This window comes from Rhinoderma darwinii, chromosome 7 (genome assembly GCF_050947455.1).
Source record: "Rhinoderma darwinii isolate aRhiDar2 chromosome 7, aRhiDar2.hap1, whole genome shotgun sequence".
NCBI classification, from domain to species: domain Eukaryota; kingdom Metazoa; phylum Chordata; class Amphibia; order Anura; family Rhinodermatidae; genus Rhinoderma; species Rhinoderma darwinii.
This window is the reverse complement of record NC_134693.1, coordinates 144,490,626-144,513,714: the sequence shown is the minus strand read 5'-3', so window position 1 is coordinate 144,513,714 and position 23,089 is coordinate 144,490,626. Positions and strand designations below refer to the sequence as shown.

At 39.6% G+C, this 23,089-nt stretch overlaps 1 protein-coding gene across 1 annotated transcript in view; it reads left to right on the top strand.

Moving 5' to 3' along the window:
• The window catches only part of CAMKV (CaM kinase like vesicle associated), a 77,758-nt gene that overhangs the window by 51,673 nt on the left and 2,996 nt on the right, over positions 1-23,089 (top strand). The window contains exons 4-10 of the mRNA XM_075831978.1: positions 278-352; positions 12,663-12,801; positions 12,913-13,033; positions 13,483-13,558; positions 13,637-13,773; positions 14,129-14,207; positions 15,521-15,608. Of these exons, the coding sequence (XP_075688093.1) occupies positions 278-352; positions 12,663-12,801; positions 12,913-13,033; positions 13,483-13,558; positions 13,637-13,773; positions 14,129-14,207; positions 15,521-15,608 (715 nt within the window). The remainder of the gene's footprint in view (positions 1-277; positions 353-12,662; positions 12,802-12,912; positions 13,034-13,482; positions 13,559-13,636; positions 13,774-14,128; positions 14,208-15,520; positions 15,609-23,089) is intronic.

The following is a 23,089-nucleotide window of genomic DNA, read 5'->3' as shown; positions in this document are numbered from 1 at the left end:
GATGGTGATTATGGTGGATGATGATGGTGATTATGGTGGGTGATGATGGTGATTATGGTGGGTGATGATGGTGATTATGGTGGATGATGATGGTGATTATGGTGGGTGATGATGGTGATTATGGTGGATGATGATTATGGTGGGTGATGATGGTGATTATGATGGTGATTATGGTGGGTGATTATGGTGAATGATGATGCTGATTATGGTGGATGATGATGGTGATTATGGTGGATGATGATGGTGACTTCTTCCTGTATTTCTCTGTGTGTTACAGGGTTAAACACCACAATATCCTGCAATTGGTCGACGTCTTTGAAACAAAAAAGGAATATTTCATATTCATGGAGCTGTGAGTAATGTTCCGAGCGTTCACCTCTGGGGATGGATCAGTTCTCACATGTCACACATAGATCTAATGGAAACATCATGGCAGTCCAGTTATGCTCCCGCAGCCAAACGAACATCGGACAGGGAGAGACGCTCCAGCACGCTAGGCGGTAGTTTTTGCTGTGGTAACCGTAAGACGCCCGGAGCGTATGGTCAGTGGCAACAGTACCGTCCAGCGTGAAGGAGCGTCTCTCCACGACCGATGTACGTTCAGGCGGGAGAGTATTAGTAGACAGACATTTTAAATCTGCTATACAAGCTCCTCCCCTATTGAGACTCCTCCTGTTTGCAGCTCCTCCTCCTGTTTAGACTCCTCCCCTCAGTCTAGGTGCAGGCGTTTCCTGATTTTGTGCTCTTCTCACTGGTTGTAGTTTATAATCTTCTGAGCTTCCTTTATTGTAATCTGCTCTAAATGTACTGACCTCCTGCTGAGCCTGTCCCTATACAGGGCAGCCAATCTGAAGAAGCAGAGCTGCAGTGTAAAGAAATGGGGAGGGACAAAGCAACAACCTGAGCCTGTGAGGATGATCCAGAACTATTATATCCTCCAGAGACATTACATCATATGTGTGACTGATATCAGCCGCTCCTCTTATATCACTCCAGCACTATTATATCCTCCAGAGACATTACATCATATGTGACTGATATCAGCCGCTCCTCTTATATCACTCCAGTACTATTATATCCTCCAGAGACATTACATCATATGTGTGACTGATATCAGCCGCTCCTCTTATATCACTCCAGCACTATTATATCCTCCAGACATTACATCATATATGTGACTGATATCAGCCGCTCCTCTTATATCACTCCAGTACTATTATATCCTCCAGAGACATTACATCATATGTGACTGATATCAGCCGCTCCTCTTATATCACTCCAGTACTATTATATCCTCCAGAGACATGTGACTGATATCAGCCGCTCCTCTTATATCACTCCAGAACTATTATATCCTCCAGAGACATTACATCATATGTGTGACTGATATCAGCCGCTCCTCTTATATCACTCCAGCACTATTATATCCTCCAGAGACATTACATCATATGTGACTGATATCAGCCGCTCCTCTTATATCACTCCAGTACTATTATATCCTCCAGAGACATTACATCATATGTGTGACTGATATCAGCCGCTCCTCTTATATCACTCCAGCACTATTATATCCTCCAGACATTACATCATATATGTGACTGATATCAGCCGCTCCTCTTATATCACTCCAGTACTATTATATCCTCCAGACATTACATCATATATGTGACTGATATCAGCCGCTCCTCTTATAACACTCCAGTACTATTATATCCTCCAGAGACATTACATCATATGTGTGACTGATATCAGCCGCTCCTCTTATATCACTCCAGTACTATTATATCCTCCAGACATTACATCATATGTGACTGACATCAGCCGCTCCTCTTATATCACTCCAGTACTATTATATCCTCCAGACATTACATCATATGTGACTGATATCAGCCGCTCCTCTTATATCACTCCAGTACTATTATATCCTCCAGACATTACATCATATGTGACTGATATCAGCCGCTCCTCTTATATCACTCCAGTACTATTATATCCTCCAGAGACATTACATCATATGTGTGACTGATATCAGCCGCTCCTCTTATATCACTCCAGCACTATTATATCCTCCAGAGACATTACATCATATGTGTGACTGATATCAGCCGCTCCTCTTATAACACTCCAGTACTATTATATCCTCCAGAGACATTACATCATATATGTGACTGATATCAGCCGCTCCTCTTATAACACTCCAGTACTATTATATCCTCCAGAGACATTACATCATGTGTGACTGATATCAGCCGCTCCTCTTATATCACTCCAGTACTATTATATCCTCCAGAGACATTACATCATATATGTGACTGATATCAGCCGCTCCTCTTATAACACTCCAGTACTATTATATCCTCCAGAGACATTACATCATATGTGTGACTGATATCAGCCGCTCCTCTTATAACACTCCAGTACTATTATATCCTCCAGACATTACATCATATATGTGACTGATATCAGCCGCTCCTCTTATATCACTCCAGTACTATTATATCCTCCAGAGACATTACATCATATATGTGACTGATATCAGCCGCTCCTCTTATAACACTCCAGTACTATTATATCCTCCAGAGACATTACATCATATGTGTGACTGATATCAGCCGCTCCTCTTATAACACTCCAGTACTATTATATCCTCCAGACATTACATCATATGTGACTGATATCAGCCGCTCCTCTTATATCACTCCAGTACTATTATATCCTCCAGAGACATTACATCATATGTGTGACTGATATCAGCCGCTCCTCTTCTATCACTCCAGTACTATTATATCCTCCAGAGACATTACATCATATGTGTGACTGATATCAGCCGCTCCTCTTATATCACTCCAGTACTATTATATCCTCCAGACATTACATCATATGTGACTGATATCAGCCGCTCCTCTTATATCACTCCAGTACTATTATATCCTCCAGAGACATTACATCATATGTGACTGATATCAGCCGCTCCTCTTATAACGCTCCAGTACTATTATATCCTCCAGAGACATTACATCATATATGTGACTGACATCAGCCGCTCCTCTTATATCACTCCAGTACTATTATATCCTCCAGAGACATTACATCATATGTGTGACTGATATCAGCTGCTCCTCTTATAACACTCCAGTACTATTATATCCTCCAGAGACATTACATCATATGTGTGACTGATATCAGCCGCTCCTCTTATATCACTCCAGTACTATTATATCCTCCAGAGACATTACATCATATGTGTGACTGATATCAGCCGCTCCTCGTATATCACTCCAGTACTATTATATCCTCCAGAGACATTACATCATATGTGTGACTGATATCAGCCGCTCCTCTTATAACACTCCAGTACTATTATATCCTCCAGAGACATTACATCATGTGTGACTGATATCAGCCGCTCCTCTTATATCACTCCAGTACTATTATATCCTCCAGAGACATTACATCATATATGTGACTGATATCAGCCGCTCCTCTTATAACACTCCAGTACTATTATATCCTCCAGACATTACATCATATGTGACTGATATCAGCCGCTCCTCTTATATCACTCCAGTACTATTATATCCTCCAGAGACATTACATCATATGTGTGACTGATATCAGCCGCTCCTCTTACATCACTCCAGTACTATTATATCCTCCAGACATTACATCATATGTGACTGATATCAGCCGCTCCTCTTATATCACTCCAGTACTATTATATCCTCCAGAGACATTACATCATATATGTGACTGACATCAGCCGCTCCTCTTATATCACTCCAGTACTATTATATCCTCCAGAGACATTACATCATGTGTGACTGATATCAGCCGCTCCTCTTATATCACTCCAGCACTATTATATCCTCCAGACATTACATCATATATGTGACTGATATCAGCCGCTCCTCTTATATCACTCCAGTACTATTATATCCTCCAGAGACATTACATCATATGTGACTGATATCAGCCGCTCCTCTTATATCACTCCAGTACTATTATATCCTCCAGAGACATTACATCATATGTGTGACTGATATCAGCCGCTCCTCTTATATCACTCCAGCACTATTATATCCTCCAGAGACATTACATCATATGTGTGACTGATATCAGCCGCTCCTCTTATATCACTCCAGTACTATTATATCCTCCAGAGACATTACATCATATATGTGACTGATATCAGCCGCTCCTCTTATATCACTCCAGTACTATTATATCCTCCAGAGACATTACATCATATGTGTGACTGATATCAGCCGCTCCTCTTATATCACTCCAGTACTATTATATCCTCCAGAGACATTACATCATATGTGTGACTGATATCAGCCGCTCCTCTTATATCACTCCAGTACTATTATATCCTCCAGAGACATTACATCATATGTGACTGATATCAGCTGCTCCTCTTATAACACTCCAGCACTATTATATCCTCCAGAGACATTACATCATGTGTGTGACTGATATCAGCCGCTTCTCTTATATCACTCCAGTACTATTATATCCTCCAGACATTACATCATATGTGACTGATATCAGCCGCTCCTCTTATATCACTCCAGTACTATTATATCCTCCAGAGACATTACATCATATGTGTGACTGATATCAGCCGCTCCTCTTATATCACTCCAGTACTATTATATCCTCCAGAGACATTACATCATATGTGTGACTGATATCAGCCGCTCCTCTTATATCACTCCAGCACTATTATATCCTCCAGAGACATTACATCATATGTGACTGATATCAGCCGCTCCTCTTATATCACTCCAGCACTATTATATCCTCCAGACATTACATCATATGTGACTGATATCAGCCGCTCCTCTTATATCACTCCAGTACTATTATATCCTCCAGAGACATTACATCATATGTGACTGATATCAGCCGCTCCTCTTATATCACTCCAGTACTATTATATCCTCCAGACATTACATCATATGTGACTGATATCAGCCGCTCCTCTTATATCACTCCAGTACTATTATATCCTCCAGAGACATTACATCATATGTGTGACTGATATCAGCCGCTCCTCTTATATCACTCCGGCACTATTATATCCTCCAGAGACATTACATCATATGTGTGACTGATATCAGCCGCTCCTCTTATATCACTCCAGCACTATTATATCCTCCAGAGACATTACATCATATGTGTGACTGATATCAGCCGCTCCTCTTATATCACTCCAGTACTATTATATCCTCCAGAGACATTACATCATATATGTGACTGATATCAGCCGCTCCTCTTATATCACTCCAGTACTATTATATCCTCCAGAGACATTACATCATATGTGTGACTGATATCAGCCGCTCCTCTTATATCACTCCAGCACTATTATATCCTCCAGACATTACATCATATGTGTGACTGATATCAGCCGCTCCTCTTATAACACTCCAGTACTATTATATCATCCAGAGACATTACATCATATGTGACTGATATCAGCCGCTCCTCTTATAACACTCCAGTACTATTATATCCTCCAGAGACATTACATCATATGTGTGACTGATATCAGCCGCTCCTCTTATATCACTCCAGCACTATTATATCCTCCAGACATTACATCATATGTGTGACTGATATCAGCCGCTCCTCTTATATCACTCCAGCACTATTATATCCTCCAGACATTACATCATATGTGTGACTGATATCAGCCGCTCCTCTTATATCACTCCAGCACTATTATATCCTCCAGAGACATTACATCATATGTGTGACTGATATCAGCCGCTCCTCTTATAACACTCCAGTACTATTATATCCTCCAGAGACATTACATCATATGTGTGACTGATATCAGCCGCTCCTCTTATATCACTCCAGCACTATTATATCCTCCAGACATTACATCATATGTGTGACTGATATCAGCCGCTCCTCTTATAACACTCCAGTACTATTATATCCTCCAGAGACATTACATCATATATGTGACTGATATCAGCCGCTCCTCTTATATCACTCCAGTACTATTATATCCTCCAGAGACATTACATCATATGTGACTGATATCAGCCGCTCCTCTTATATCACTCCAGCACTATTATATCCTCCAGAGACATTACATCATATATGTGACTGATATCAGTCGCTCCTCTTATATCACTCCAGTACTATTATATCCTCCAGAGACATTACATCATATATGTGACTGATATCAGCCGCTCCTCTTATAACACTCCAGTACTATTATATCCTCCAGAGACATTACATCATATATGTGACTGATATCAGCCGCTCCTCTTATATCACTCCAGTACTATTATATCCTCCAGAGACATTACATCATATGTGACTGATATCAGCCGCTCCTCTTATATCACTCCAGCACTATTATATCCTCCAGAGACATTACATCATATATGTGACTGATATCAGTCGCTCCTCTTATATCACTCCAGTACTATTATATCCTCCAGAGACATTACATCATATATGTGACTGATATCAGCCGCTCCTCTTATAACACTCCAGTACTATTATATCCTCCAGAGACATTACATCATATGTGTGACTGATATCAGCCGCTCCTCTTATATCACTCCAGCACTATTATATCCTCCAGACATTACATCATATGTGTGACTGATATCAGCCGCTCCTCTTATAACACTCCAGTACTATTATATCCTCCAGAGACATTACATCATATGTGACTGATATCAGCCGCTCCTCTTATATCACTCCAGTACTATTATATCCTCCAGAGACATTACATCATATGTGTGACTGATATCAGCCGCTCCTCTTATATCACTCCAGCACTATTATATCCTCCAGACATTACATCATATGTGTGACTGATATCAGCCGCTCCTCTTATATCACTCCAGCACTATTATATCCTCCAGAGACATTACATCATATGTGTGACTGATATCAGCCGCTCCTCTTATATCACTCCAGCACTATTATATCCTCCAGAGACATTACATCATATGTGACTGATATCAGCCGCTCCTCTTATATCACTCCAGTACTATTATATCCTCCAGACATTACATCATATGTGACTGATATCAGCCGCTCCTCTTATATCACTCCAGTACTATTATATCCTCCAGAGCCATTACATCATATGTGTGACTGATATCAGCCGCTCCTCTTATATCACTCCAGCACTATTATATCCTCCAGAGACATTACATCATATATGTGACTGATATCAGCCGCTCCTCTTATATCACTCCAGTACTATTATATCCTCCAGAGACATTACATCATATGTGACTGATATCAGCCGCTCCTCTTATATCACTCCAGCACTATTATATCCTCCAGAGACATTACATCATATATGTGACTGATATCAGCCGCTCCTCTTATATCACTCCAGTACTATTATATCCTCCAGAGACATTACATCATATGTGACTGATATCAGCCGCTCCTCTTATAACACTCCAGTACTATTATATCCTCCAGAGACATTACATCATATATGTGACTGATATCAGCCGCTCCTCTTATATCACTCCAGTACTATTATATCCTCCAGAGACATTACATCATATGTGACTGATATCAGCCGCTCCTCTTATATCACTCCAGCACTATTATATCCTCCAGACATTACATCATATGTGTGACTGATATCAGCCGCTCCTCTTATAACGCTCCAGCACTATTATATCCTCCAGACATTACATCATATGTGTGACTGATATCAGCCGCTCCCCTTATATCACTCCAGCACTATTATATCCTCCAGAGACATTACATCATATGTGACTGATATCAGCCGCTCCTCTTATATCACTCCAGCACTATTATATCCTCCAGAGACATTACATCATATATGTGACTGATATCAGTCGCTCCTCTTATATCACTCCAGTACTATTATATCCTCCAGAGACATTACATCATATATGTGACTGATATCAGCCGCTCCTCTTATAACACTCCAGTACTATTATATCCTCCAGAGACATTACATCATATGTGTGACTGATATCAGCCGCTCCTCTTATATCACTCCAGCACTATTATATCCTCCAGACATTACATCATATGTGTGACTGATATCAGCCGCTCCTCTTATAACACTCCAGTACTATTATATCCTCCAGAGACATTACATCATATGTGACTGATATCAGCCGCTCCTCTTATATCACTCCAGTACTATTATATCCTCCAGAGACATTACATCATATGTGTGACTGATATCAGCCGCTCCTCTTATATCACTCCAGCACTATTATATCCTCCACACATTACATCATATGTGTGACTGATATCAGCCGCTCCTCTTATATCACTCCAGCACTATTATATCCTCCAGAGACATTACATCATATGTGTGACTGATATCAGCCGCTCCTCTTATATCACTCCAGCACTATTATATCCTCCAGAGACATTACATCATATGTGACTGATATCAGCCGCTCCTCTTATATCACTCCAGTACTATTATATCCTCCAGACATTACATCATATGTGACTGATATCAGCCGCTCCTCTTATATCACTCCAGTACTATTATATCCTCCAGAGCCATTACATCATATGTGTGACTGATATCAGCCGCTCCTCTTATATCACTCCAGCACTATTATATCCTCCAGAGACATTACATCATATATGTGACTGATATCAGCCGCTCCTCTTATATCACTCCAGTACTATTATATCCTCCAGAGACATTACATCATATGTGACTGATATCAGCCGCTCCTCTTATATCACTCCAGCACTATTATATCCTCCAGAGACATTACATCATATATGTGACTGATATCAGCCGCTCCTCTTATATCACTCCAGTACTATTATATCCTCCAGAGACATTACATCATATGTGACTGATATCAGCCGCTCCTCTTATAACACTCCAGTACTATTATATCCTCCAGAGACATTACATCATATATGTGACTGATATCAGCCGCTCCTCTTATATCACTCCAGTACTATTATATCCTCCAGAGACATTACATCATATGTGACTGATATCAGCCGCTCCTCTTATATCACTCCAGTACTATTATATCCTCCAGAGACATTACATCATATGTGACTGATATCAGCTGCTCCTCTTATATCACTCCAGTACTATTATATCCTCCAGACATTACATCATATGTGTGACTGATATCAGCCGCTCCACTTATATCACTCCAGTACTATTATATCCTCCAGAGACATTACATCATATGTGACTGATATCAGCCGCTCCTCTTATATCACTCCAGCACTATTATATCCTCCAGACATTACATCATATGTGTGACTGATATCAGCCGCTCCTCTTATAACGCTCCAGCACTATTATATCCTCCAGAGACATTACATCATATGTGTGACTGATATCAGCCGCTCCACTTATATCACTCCAGTACTATTATATCCTCCAGACATTACATCATATATGTGACTGATATCAGCCTCTCCTCTTATATCACTCCAGCACTATTATATCCTCCAGAGACATTACATCATATGTGACTGATATCAGCCGCTCCTCTTATATCACTCCAGCACTATTATATCCTCCAGACATTACATCATATGTGTGACTGATATCAGCCGCTCCTCTTATAACGCTCCAGCACTATTATATCCTCCAGAGACATTACATCATATGTGTGACTGATATCAGCCGCTCCACTTATATCACTCCAGCACTATTATATCCTCCAGACATTACATCATATGTGTGACTGATATCAGCCGCTCCTCTTATATCACTCCAGCACTATTATATCCTCCAGAGACATTACATCATATGTGTGACTGATATCAGCCGCTCCTCTTATATCACTCCAGTACTATTATATCCTCCAGAGACATTACATCATATGTGACTGATATCAGCCGCTCCTCTTATAACACTCCAGTACTATTATATCCTCCAGAGACATTACATCATATGTGTGACTGATATCAGCCGCTCCTCTTATAACACTCCAGTACTATTATATCCTCCAGACATTACATCATATGTGTGACTGATATCAGCAGCTCCTCTTATAACGCTCTTGAAATGGCTCTATTTGATGGTCTATAGTCGGAGCAGCATGTTATATTACACTGATATAGTTGATAGTTATATAACTTGCGTTCATCTCATTTTGCTGAGACCAATGACTTATCGCATTAATTACACAGCTATAAAAACAAAAAATCCTCCGTACGAGAACATTGTAGATTGTGAGGACTCAGCTGAACTGATATAAAGTTAATTAAACAGAGCGGCAATGAGTCCCAGGAATGGACAATCCTCTCATTACTGCGCAGGACACCTGCAGACTTCTCAGGTCTTCTAAAGGTGATTACACGCGGCGGCGGCTGGAGGGGGATCTCACACAGGACACCTTATTATTTGCTGTGTACTGAAGGCAGCGGACAGTTCTGGCTCCTCTTACCAAGCGCATTGCAGTCTATACACAGGTCCAGAGGGCAGGTTCTGCCAGTCACTGATAGGACCACATGAGGCAGTGCTGACACCTAGTGGTGAGAGAGCAGAAGTGCACAGCAGGCAGCACAGGCAATGTTCCCTCCTTGAAGCTTCTGAACAGAGGCGTTAAGAGACCAGACAGGGGTGTAAGGGTATGTTCACACGGCGGGGGTCCGTAACGGCTGAAATTACGGGGATGTTTTCAGGAGAATGGCATGTGCAGGCGTCTTTCCCTGCGTCCATTACAGACGTAATTGGAGCTGTTTTTCTATGGAGTCCATGTAAAACGGCTCCATTTACGTCTGAAGAAGTGACAGGCACTTCTTTGACGTGGGCGTCTTTTTTACGCGCCGCCTTTTGACAGCGGCGCGTAAAAAAAATTACCGTCGGCACAGAACATCGTAAGACCCATTCAAATGAATGGGCAGATGTTTGCGGACGCTATCGAGCTGCATTTCCAGACGTGATTCGGGGCTAAAACGCCTGAATTACGTCCGTAAATAGTGTGTGTGAACCCAGCCTAATACAGGTTATTTGGTGCCTGTATTACGGACGCAACACCCGCAACTTATCAGAACAGGAGTTCGAGCGTCTTCGGATATGTTCACACGAGGTCATTACGTCCGTAATTGACGGACGTATTTCGGCCGCAAGTTCCGGACTGAACACAGTGCAGGGAGCCGGGAGCATCATAGTTATGTACGACGCTAGGAGTCCCTGCCTCTCCGTGGAACTTCTGTCCCGTACTGTAATCATGTTTTCAGTACGGGACAGTTGTCCTGCAGAGAGGCAGGGACTCCTAGCGTCGTACATAACTATGATGCCCGGCTCCCTGCAGTGTGTTTGGTCCGGGACTTGCGGCCGAAATACGTCCGTCAATTACGGACGTAATGACCTAGTGTGAACATACCCTCAGACTTCTATGGTGCATTAACTTCGGTTCTGAGCTTTGGTTAAGGGTATGTTCACACGGCAGCGTCCGTAACAGCTGAAATTACAGAGCTGTTTTCAGGAGGAAACATCCCCGTAATTTCAGCCGTAGCGGCATGTGCAGGCGCTTGAACGCCGCGTCCATTACGGACGTAATTGGCGCTGCTATTCATTGGAGTCAATGAATAACGGCTCCAATTACGCCCCAAGAAGTGACAGGTCACTTCTTTGACGCGGGCGTCTATTTACGCGCCGTCATTTGACAGCGACGCGTAAATATACGCCTCGTGTGAACAGACAAACGTCTGCCCATTGCTTTCAATGGGCAGATGTTTGTCAACGCTATCGAGGCGCATATTCGGACGTAATTCGAGGCGTAAAACGACCGAATTACGTCCGTAAATAAGCCGTGTGAACATACCCTAAGGTTGAGTTCACCTGAGGCGGATACACTGCGTAAAAGCACGCAGCGTATCCGCACTGTAGGGAATTTGGGGTGAAAAACCGCGCCAAACTGTGGTGCAGTTTTTCGCCCGGAATGTCCGCTGCGGTACTTAGCCGGCCGGCCTTCAGAGATGCCGTTTTTGTGTTCCTCCCTCCAGCACGGCATCCTGGGATGACGTTTCATCCTGTGTGACCGCTGCAGCCAATCACAGGCTGCAGCAGTCACATGGGATGAAACGTCATCCGAGGAGGCCGCGCTGGAGGGAGGAACACAGACTTCTGGGTAAGTATAAGATTTTTATTTGTTGCGGGATTTACCTCCCCATTGAATTCAACCCGCAACTAACAAGCAGCGTTTACGCAAATACAATTGACATGCTGTAGATCAAAATCCCGCACCGCAGGTCAATTTCTGAGCGTTTTTTCCGCTCAGACCTTTGTTTTGTCTCATCCACTTTGCTGCTACTGTATTTGCTGCGGATTTTCCACGACGACTTCTGTTGCGGAAAAAGCCGCAGTATTTACACAATGTGTGAACAGACCCTTACAGAATTAGCCCATGGAAAATCAGGTGTTTAATAAGCAGCAGGTAAAGAATGACTCCCCTCGCTGCAGATCTCGGCCCCCCGGATCCCTCCTGTGATAGTCTCATGGTCTTTAGCATTGATGACGGATCCAGAGTGACCACTGCTAATGACGGCCAATACATACACATTTCAGAGCTGCTGCATCGAGGGGCTTCCCTTTATAATTTTCTCATTTGCTACTAATTAAATATTTGGTAAATTCTCCGGAGACAACGCTCGTCCATGATTGGTTGTTGTTCATTCACATTCAGCGCATCGGGTCGTGAGGTCTTTGACTGGATCTTGGATCAGGGATATTACTCGGAGAAGGACACGAGTAACGTCATCCGGCAGGTCCTGGAGGCGGTGGCGTATCTACACTCGCTCTGTATCGTGCACAGGAACCTGAAGGTGAGGAGTCCGGCTGGGACCGGGGAGGGGGCACTTAATTCCAGGGTTATTAGGTCTGATCCAGCGTCTGCAGGTGATCGCTCCCCTCATTTTTCGCTTCTGTTCCTGTAGTTGGAGAATTTGTTGTATTTTAACCGCATGAAGAATTCGAAGATAGTTATCAGCGATTTCCATTTGGCCAAAGTTGAGACGAGTCTGATCAAGGAGCCGTGCGGGACTCCCGAGTATCTGGGTGAGCGGCGCAGCAAGGAGACTGTTTATAGGACTGATCACAGATGTACGCAGCAAATCTCTCCCCTCCGCCAGTGTGTAAAATAATTCTTGGTCGCGGTTTGCTGAAGGGCATTCTGGGAAATTTAATTTTTTCTTACTCACGTCCATATAGCAGGCTCGAAGGACACAAAGCATGTGTAGGCCTGAACAAGATCTCATTCTGCTGCATTGCATTCTGGCAGATGTAGGGTTTGTCACACTGTCGTGCCTGTATACGCCTCCCTGCAACTTGGACAGAAAACCCCCAGAATTAATCAGCTGAGCTCATTGGGCCTTCGACCTCTTCCAGGCCTTTTCTCTATATAACATATCCCATCGCAATGCAGAATGAGGATGGGGACATGGGAGGGTGTACGCCCTAATCGCCCTCTTTTAAATGTTGAATTGTCCTTTTTTTTATTTTGGCAGCCCCCGAGGTGGTTGCACGACAGAGATATGGACGACCCGTTGACTGCTGGGCGATCGGTGTCATCATGTATATACTGTGAGTGGCAGCATGGTTATTCACCAACATATTGCAGGGTGTATAAGACATAAGAGGGTCTTCTATCTTCTTCCATAGTCTCTCCGGGAACCCCCCGTTCTATGACGAGATGGAGGACGAGGACTATGAAAGCCACGACAAGAACTTATTCAGGAAGATCCTGCATGGAGACTATGAGTTTGATTCGCCGTACTGGGACGATATTTCACCTGCAGGTAAGCGGCCCCAATGCTTCGACTAATGACAGTGCAAAAGTTCTAAATCTATCCAGTTCCTGCTCATGCAGCTGATGGGCTTGTTACAATGTATCAGTGTAGGTAATCAGCCTGGAGTTGAGGTCAGAAGAGAGACTTGTGCTGCTGCATTTAGTCATTGTGATAAGTCCTATAGGTCAGGGTGAATATTCAGCTTGGGGATGTAAATAATTTAATGTTTTCAGTTGAAGAAAGCAAGCAGAGATATTGAAAATGGTGAGGAATTGAAACACAAAGAGTATTAGATGATACATAACCGTAATAAAAATAAAGAATTCATCATTATCACCGCCAACTAACGCTTATTTTATTGAAGCCAAAGATCTGGTGACCCGTCTGATGGAGGTAGACCAGGACCAGCGGGTGACAGCGGCCGACGCCATCAGCCATGAATGGTGACGTTTTACCTGTGTCTCACCATAGACCTTACTCATTCCCATCTCATGTCACAGCCTGTATGTCGTGTGCACAAGAGGTAAACCCCCGACAGATTCATTGATTAGGGGATTATCAGAAATCACATGGATCTCATTGATCTTGTGTCCCACATCCATGGAGAAGACAAGCAGTGATGGAGAACGTCCATTACTGGGTGACACACGGTTACAAATATCTGAAACCCCTCCTGTATACAGACGCTGGGCCGGGGACAGACAGCACTAAGTAGTAGGTTGACGTGCAGAATTTATAGTGAATGACAGGACGGCCCTGAGCGGGAGCGATCTCCTTTATATTCCATTATTTATCTGTAACTGATCATTCATGAACTGCTGAGAAACGATGTAAAGCAGAACTGAAGACTGAGGGCGCCGTCACACGTGGCAGAATTTCCCGCTGCAAATGTTGGTGCAGATTTGGGGCAAATACGCAACGACTCTGCAGCAACATTTGCATATTTGACAGGTAATTCAGACGTTGCAGATATCACAGCGGACTTGCCACAGATCTCCGTTTTTGCATTGCAGAGGCCGAAATCCGCAGTGACATTCCGCTTCTTCTCCGCAACAGACAGTGCATGCGGAGAAGGGAAAATTCTGCACCGCACCCTATAGACAGCAGCGCAGCCTATGGTCCGCACCGCACCCTATGGTCCGCACCGCAGCCTGTGGTCCGCACCGCAGCCTATGGTCCGCAGCAGAGTTTTCCGCAATGTCTGAACTAACTTACCTAAAAATGTATAGAAACAAATTGTCCGCTGGAGAATTCCACAGCAATTCCGCCACGTGTGAACCTGCCCTGAGCCGCTCATGAGGCAGGAGGTGGATTCCAGACGACCCCCAGACTCCAATAGACAATGCAGTGAGACTCTAGTCACTGATTTTAATTGAGCTAAAGAACAACACAAAGTAAATAGATAAAAGAAAATCATCATCCAGGAGGAGACCTCTAAGTTTGTATATTTACTAGATCCTGCCCCGAGATTAACCTTTATGACAATGAACGTTCATCAGGAATCATGAGACATTGTCACGTCAGTCGCTGCTGTGAATATTTTACCACTTTCCTTCATTACCGACTCTTATTGATGGATTTTTTAATTAACTGCTGCCATCATCCCCAGGGGGTCAATCCTAAACTCAGACACTCGTCCCGATAATTAATTATTATCCAATGGCTGAAAACCTGACCTGTTAAGAAATCATCAGCAGCTTCATCAGCATGTAAACCCGGCCTGCGATAAATGGTAATACACGCTAATGTGTTACAGGATTTCAGGGAACGCAGCATCAGACAAAAACATCAAGGATGGAGTCTGCGCCCAGATCGAGAAAAACTTTGCTAAAGCAAAATGGAAGGTGAGAAGTTTCCTGTATGTGACTGAACAGTGTTATCTGAGGACTGCAAACTGCGGAGCTATTACTAATACAATAGGTTATATACTCCTTCCCCATGTACAAGAATATAACTACCAGGGGCATCGCTAAAGGCTCATGCCCCCCCCCCCCCCCCCCAATAATACTGCTCCTATATACAAGAATATAACTACTATAATACTGCCTCCTATATACAAGAATATAACTACTATAATACTGCTCCTATATACAAGAATATAACTACTATAATACTGCCCCTATATACAAGAATATAACTACTATAATACTGCCTCCTATATACAAGAATATAACTACTATAATACTGCCCCCTATATACAAGAATATAACTACTATAATACTGCTCCTATATACAAGAATATAACTACTATAATACTGCTCCTATATACAAGAATAGAACTACTATAATACTGCCCCCTATATACAAGAATATAACTACTATAATACTACTCCTATATACAAGAATATAACTACTATAATACTGCCCCTATATACAAGAATATAACTACTATAATACTGCCTCCTATATACAAGAATATAACTACTATAATACTGCCCCCTATATACAAGAATATAACTACTATAATACTGCTCCTATATACAAGAATATAACTACTATAATACTGCTCCTATATACAAGAATATAACTACTATAATACTGCCCTTATGTACAAGAATATAACTACTATAATACTGCCCCTATATACAAGAATATAACTACTATAATACTGCTCCCTATATACAAGAATATAACTACTATAATACTGCCCCTATATACAAGAATATAACTACTATAATACTGCCCCCTATATACAAGAATATAACTACTATAATACTGCCTCCTATATACAAGAATATAACTACTATAATACTGCTCCCTATATACAAGAATATAACTACTATAATACTGCCCCCTATATACAAGAATATAACTACTATAATACTGCTCCCTATATACAAGAATATAACTACTATAACACTGCCCCTATATACAAGAATATAACTACTATAATACTGCTCCTATATACAAGAATATAACTACTATAATACTGCCCCTATATACAAGAATATAACTACTATAATACCGCACCCTATATACAAGAATATAACTACTATAATACTGCCCCTATATACAAGAATATAACTACTATAATACTGCCTCCCTATATACAAGAATATAACTACTATAATACTGCCCCCTATATACAAGAATATAACTACTATAATACTACTCCTATATACAAGAATATAACTGCTATAATACTACTCCTATATACAAGAATATAACTACTATAATACTGCCCCCTATATACAAGAATATAACTACTATAATACTGCTCCTATATACAAGAATATAACTACTATAATACTGCCCCCTATATACAAGAATATAACTACTATAATACTGCTCCTATATACAAGAATATAACTACTATACTACTGCTCCTATATACAAGAATATAACTACTATAATACTGCTCCTATATACAAGAATCTAACTACTATAATACTGCTCCTATATACAAGAATATAACTACTATAATACTGCCCCCTATATACAAGAATATAACTACTATAATACTGCTCCTATATACAAGAATATAACTACTATAATACTGCTCCTATATACAAGAATCTAACTACTATAATACTGCTCCTATATACAAGAATATAACTACTATAATACTGCCCCTATATACAAGAATATAACTACTATAACACTGCCCCTATATACAAGAATATAACTACTATAATACTGCCCCCTATATACAAGAATATAACTACTATAATACTGCTCCTATATACAAGAATATAACTACTATAATACTGCCCCTATATACAAGAATATAACTACTATAACACTGCCCCTATATACAAGAATATAACTACTATATTACTGCCCCTATATACAAGAATATAACTACTATAATACTGCCTCCTATATACAAGAATATAACTACTATAATACTGCCCCTATATACAAGAATATAACTACTATAATACTGCCTCTATATACAAGAATATAACTACTATAATACTGCCCCCTATATACAAGAATATAACTATTATAATACTGCCCCTATATACAAGAATATAACTACTATAATACTGCTCCTATATACAAGAATATAACTACTATAATACTGCCCCTATATACAAGAATATAACTACTATAATACTGCCTCCTATATATAAGAATATAACTACTATAATACTGCCCTTATGTACAAGAATATAACTACTATAATACTGCCCCTATATACAAGAATATAACTACTATAATACTGCTCGCTATATACAAGAATATAACTACTATAATACTGCCCCTATATACAAGAATATAACTACTATAATACTGCCTCCTATATACAAGAATATAACTACTATAATACTGCCCCCTATATACAAGAATATAACTACTATAATACTGCCTCCTATATACAAGAATATAACTACTATAATACTGCCCCCTATATACAAGAATATAACTACTATAATACTGCCCCCTATATACAAGAATATAACTACTATAATACTGCCCCTATATACAAGAATATAACTACTATAATACTGCTCCTATATACAAGAATATAACTACTATAATACTGCTCCTATATACAAGAATCTAACTACTATAATACTGCTCCTATATACAAGAATATAACTACTATAATACTGCTCCTATATACAAGAATATAACTACTATAATACTGCTCCTATATACAAGAATCTAACTACTATAATACTGCCCCTATATACAAGAATATAACTACTGTAATACTGCCCCCTATATACAAGAATATAACCACTATAATATTGCCCCCTATATACAAGAATATAACTACTATAATACTGCTCCTATATACAAGAATATAACTACTATAATACTGCCCCTATATACAAGAATATAACTACTATAATACTGCTCCCTATATACAAGAATCTAACTACTAGAATACTGCTCCTATATACAAGAATATAACTACTATAATACTGCTCCTATATACAAGAATATAATTACTATAATACTGCTCCTATATACAGGAATATAACTACTATAATACTGCTCCTATATACAAGAATATAACTACTATAATACTGCTCCCTATATACAAGAATATAACTACTATAATACTGCTCCCTATATACAAGAATATAAATACTATAATACTGCTCCCTATATACAAGAATATAACTACTATAATACTGCTCCTACATACAAGAATATACTATAATACTGCCCCCTATATACAAGAATATAACTACTATAATACTGCCCCTATATACAAGAATATAACTACTATAATACTGCTCCTATATACAAGAATATAACTACTATAATACTGCCCCTATATACAAGAATAAAACTACTATAATACTGCCTCCTATATACAAGAATATAACTATTATAATACTGCCCCCTATATACAAGAATATAACTACTATAATACTGCCCCCTATATACAAGAATATAACTACTATAACCCTGCTCCTATATACAAGAATATAACTACTATAATACTGCCCCCTATATACAAGAATATAACTACTATAATACCGCCCCCTATATACAAGAATATAACTACTATAATACTGCCCCTATATACAAGAATATAACTACTATAATACTGCTCCTATATACAAGAATATAACTACTATAATCCTGCTCCTATATACAAGAATATAACTACTATAATACTGCCCCTATATACAAGAATATAACTACTATAATACTGCCCCCTATATACAAGAATATAACTACTATAATACTGCCCCCTATATACAAGAATATAACTACTATAATACTGCTCCTATATACAAGAATATAACTACTATAATACTGCCCCTATATACAAGAATATAACTACTATAATACTGCCTCCTATATACAAGAATCTAACTACTATAATACTGCTCCTATATACAAGAATATAACTACTATAATACTGCCCCCTATATACAAGAATATAACTACTATAATACTGCCCCCTATATACAAGAATATAACTACTATAATACTGCCCCCTATATACAAGAATATAACTACTATAATACTGCCCCCTATATACAAGAATATAACTACTATAATACTGCTCCTATATACAAGAATATAACTACTATAATACTGCCCCTATATACAAGAATATAACTACTATAATACTGCTCCTATATACAAGAATATAACTACTATAATACTGCTCCTATATACAAGAATCTAACTACTATAATACTGCCCCTATATACAAGAATATAACTACTGTAATACTGCCCCCTATATACAAGAATATAACTACTATAATACTGCCCCCTATATACAAGAATATAACTACTATAATACTGCTCCTATATACAAGAATATAACTACTATAATACTGCCCCTATATACAAGAATATAACTACTATAATACTGCTCCCTATATACAAGAATATAACTACTAGAATACTGCTCCTATATACAAGAATATAACTACTATAATACTGCTCCTATATACAAGAATATAATTACTATAATACTGCTCCTATATACAGGAATATAACTACTATAATACTGCTCCTATATACAAGAATATAACTACTATAATACTGCTCCCTATATACAAGAATATAAATACTATAATACTGCTCCCTATATACAAGAATATAACTACTATAATACTGCTCCTACATACAAGAATATACTATAATACTGCCCCCTATATACAAGAATATAACTACTATAATACTGCCCCTATATACAAGAATATAACTACTATAATACTGCTCCTATATACAAGAATATAACTACTATAATACTGCCCCTATATACAAGAATAAAACTACTATAATACTGCCTCCTATATACAAGAATATAACTATTATAATACTGCCCCCTATATACAAGAATATAACTACTATAATACTGCCCCCTATATACAAGAATATAACTACTATAACCCTGCTCCTATATACAAGAATATAACTACTATAATACTGCCCCTATATACAAGAATATAACTACTATAATTCTGCCCCGTATATACAAGAATATAACTACTATAATACTGCCTCCTATATACAAGAATATAACTATTATAATACTGCCCCCTATATACAAGAATATAACTACTATAATACTGCCCCCTATATACAAGAATATAACTACTATAATACCGCCCCCTATATACAAGAATATAACTACTATAATACTGCCCCTATAAACAAGAATATAACTACTATAATACTGCTCCTATATACAAGAATATAACTACTATAATACTGCCCCTATATACAAGAATATAACTACTAGAATACTGACCCCTATATACAAGAATATAACTACTATAATACTGCTCCTATATACAAGAATATAACTACTATAATCCTGCTCCTATATACAAGAATATAACTACTATAATACTGCCCCTATATACAAGAATATAACTACTATAATACTGCTCCTATATACAAGAATATAACTACTATAATACTGCTCCTCTATACAAGAATATAACTACTATAATACTGCCCCTATATACAAGAATATAACTACTATAATACTGCCCCCTATATACAAGAATATAACTACTATAATACTGCTCCTATATACAAGAATATAACTACTATAATACTGCTCCTATATACAAGAATATAACTACTATAATACTGCCCCTATATACAAGAATATAACTACTATAATACTGCCTCCTATATACAAGAATATAACTACTATAATACTGCCCCTATATACAAGAATATAACTACTATAATACTGCCTCCTATATACAAGAATATAACTGCTATAATACTGCCCCTATATACAAGAATATAACTACTATAATACTGCTTCTATATACAAAATATAACTAGTATAATACTGAAATGTGCCCACATTATGGCAGTCAGTGTTATAGAGAGTCTGCAGATGGTTGCTCTCGGTTGCTGGATATTCCTCAGTTTGTATCTTGCTCTGCAGTGGATTCTATATAATTAGGATGTTCTCCTTAATCTTCTGTGACATTACCGATTGTCTTGAGGCTTTTTCTCTTTGCTGGCGTCCCTGATATTGAGAACAGGAATAGGCTGTGTACATACAGTTGACCCTGGCTCGCTGATTATGGTCGCGTTGCGTGGATCTGAGGGCTGTAATGTATTTAGCGGTAAATAAAGTTGCGCTCATTTACATCTGCAGCGTATTATTAGTGTATAATGTGTGAGGAACATGTCAGCGCCTCGTATACACATGACATGATTATGACGCTGTCAGCTGCTCCATGTAATCAGCGTCCCAGTCTCAGCGGCGTTTTATTGAATTGCATTGCTTTATGCGGCTGCTGAGCAGAGCACGTCTCATTGTGGCTCATCCTCCATTGAGCAGATTTCGTATAACGTTCTGATTCTTGTTCAGCGCTGAGGTCTTTTCTCAGGCCGGTTAGTGTCAAGTTGGGGTAGCTTGGTCCGGTATTTATAATCACTGAGGGCTCATCCTTCACCTATACAAAAGCTGAACAACTCTCCCTGAACACACAGACGTCACCACAAGTAATATGTCATCAGCTCCGGATGGGGGTTCTCCCCATTATGATGTCCAAAACTCGACCCACTGGAGAGGTCACGCCAATATAAGATTACAGCAGATCATCGCGCTCAACACGTCCTAACGCCGTCGGGTTCGCTCTATAATCAGCTTACGGAATTATATTGACATTTGCAGATGGGATATATAAAAGTCTACTGACTTGTACTGAGTCTCATCATGTCTTGTACTCCAGTTACATCCAGAGCTGCAGTCACAATTGTGCTAGTTACTAGGGGAACTGCATGAACTGTGACAATGGACACACGAGTACCGGCCTGATAATGATAATGTAGTGATTTCCACACCAGACTACAGTGAGCGCTACATCTGTCAACAGACTGCAGGGGCTCAATCGATCAGGCATGAGGGTGCTAATAGCGTGGGTAGTCAAGTGACAGTCCGGGTTCAGTTCACAGATAAGCGGCAACAGGTTGTATCGTGGGGCAGAGACTTGGTCAGAAAATAGTCCAAGTTCGGTACATAAATAAACAGCAACAGTTTGCAGAAAGAAAGCGAGGAGCCAGACTACAGGCAGGAAGCGCAATAGTCTGGAGAGGGCCGGGCTTATATAGGAGCTGAAATGGTGAGACTAATCCGGCAACTAAAGCAAGGAATCGGAAAGGCAAAAGTCAAGAGGAGGAGCTACACCCGATTCAGCACTGGAGCTGTCCATCAGCATCCGTAGCTCAATGAGAAGAGCCTCTGCCTGGGACACAGGAGTTTCTAGGGTCGATTTCTGACAGTATCTCTCATAAAGAGCATGAGCGCAGACACTGAACCAGCAGTGGCTACCACGTATATATGTGAGATCAGTCCTGCTGTTGCTGCAATATCTCTTCTCATGAAGTGGAGTTGAATAGGTGCTGTTATTTTAATTTTTTTTAAATAT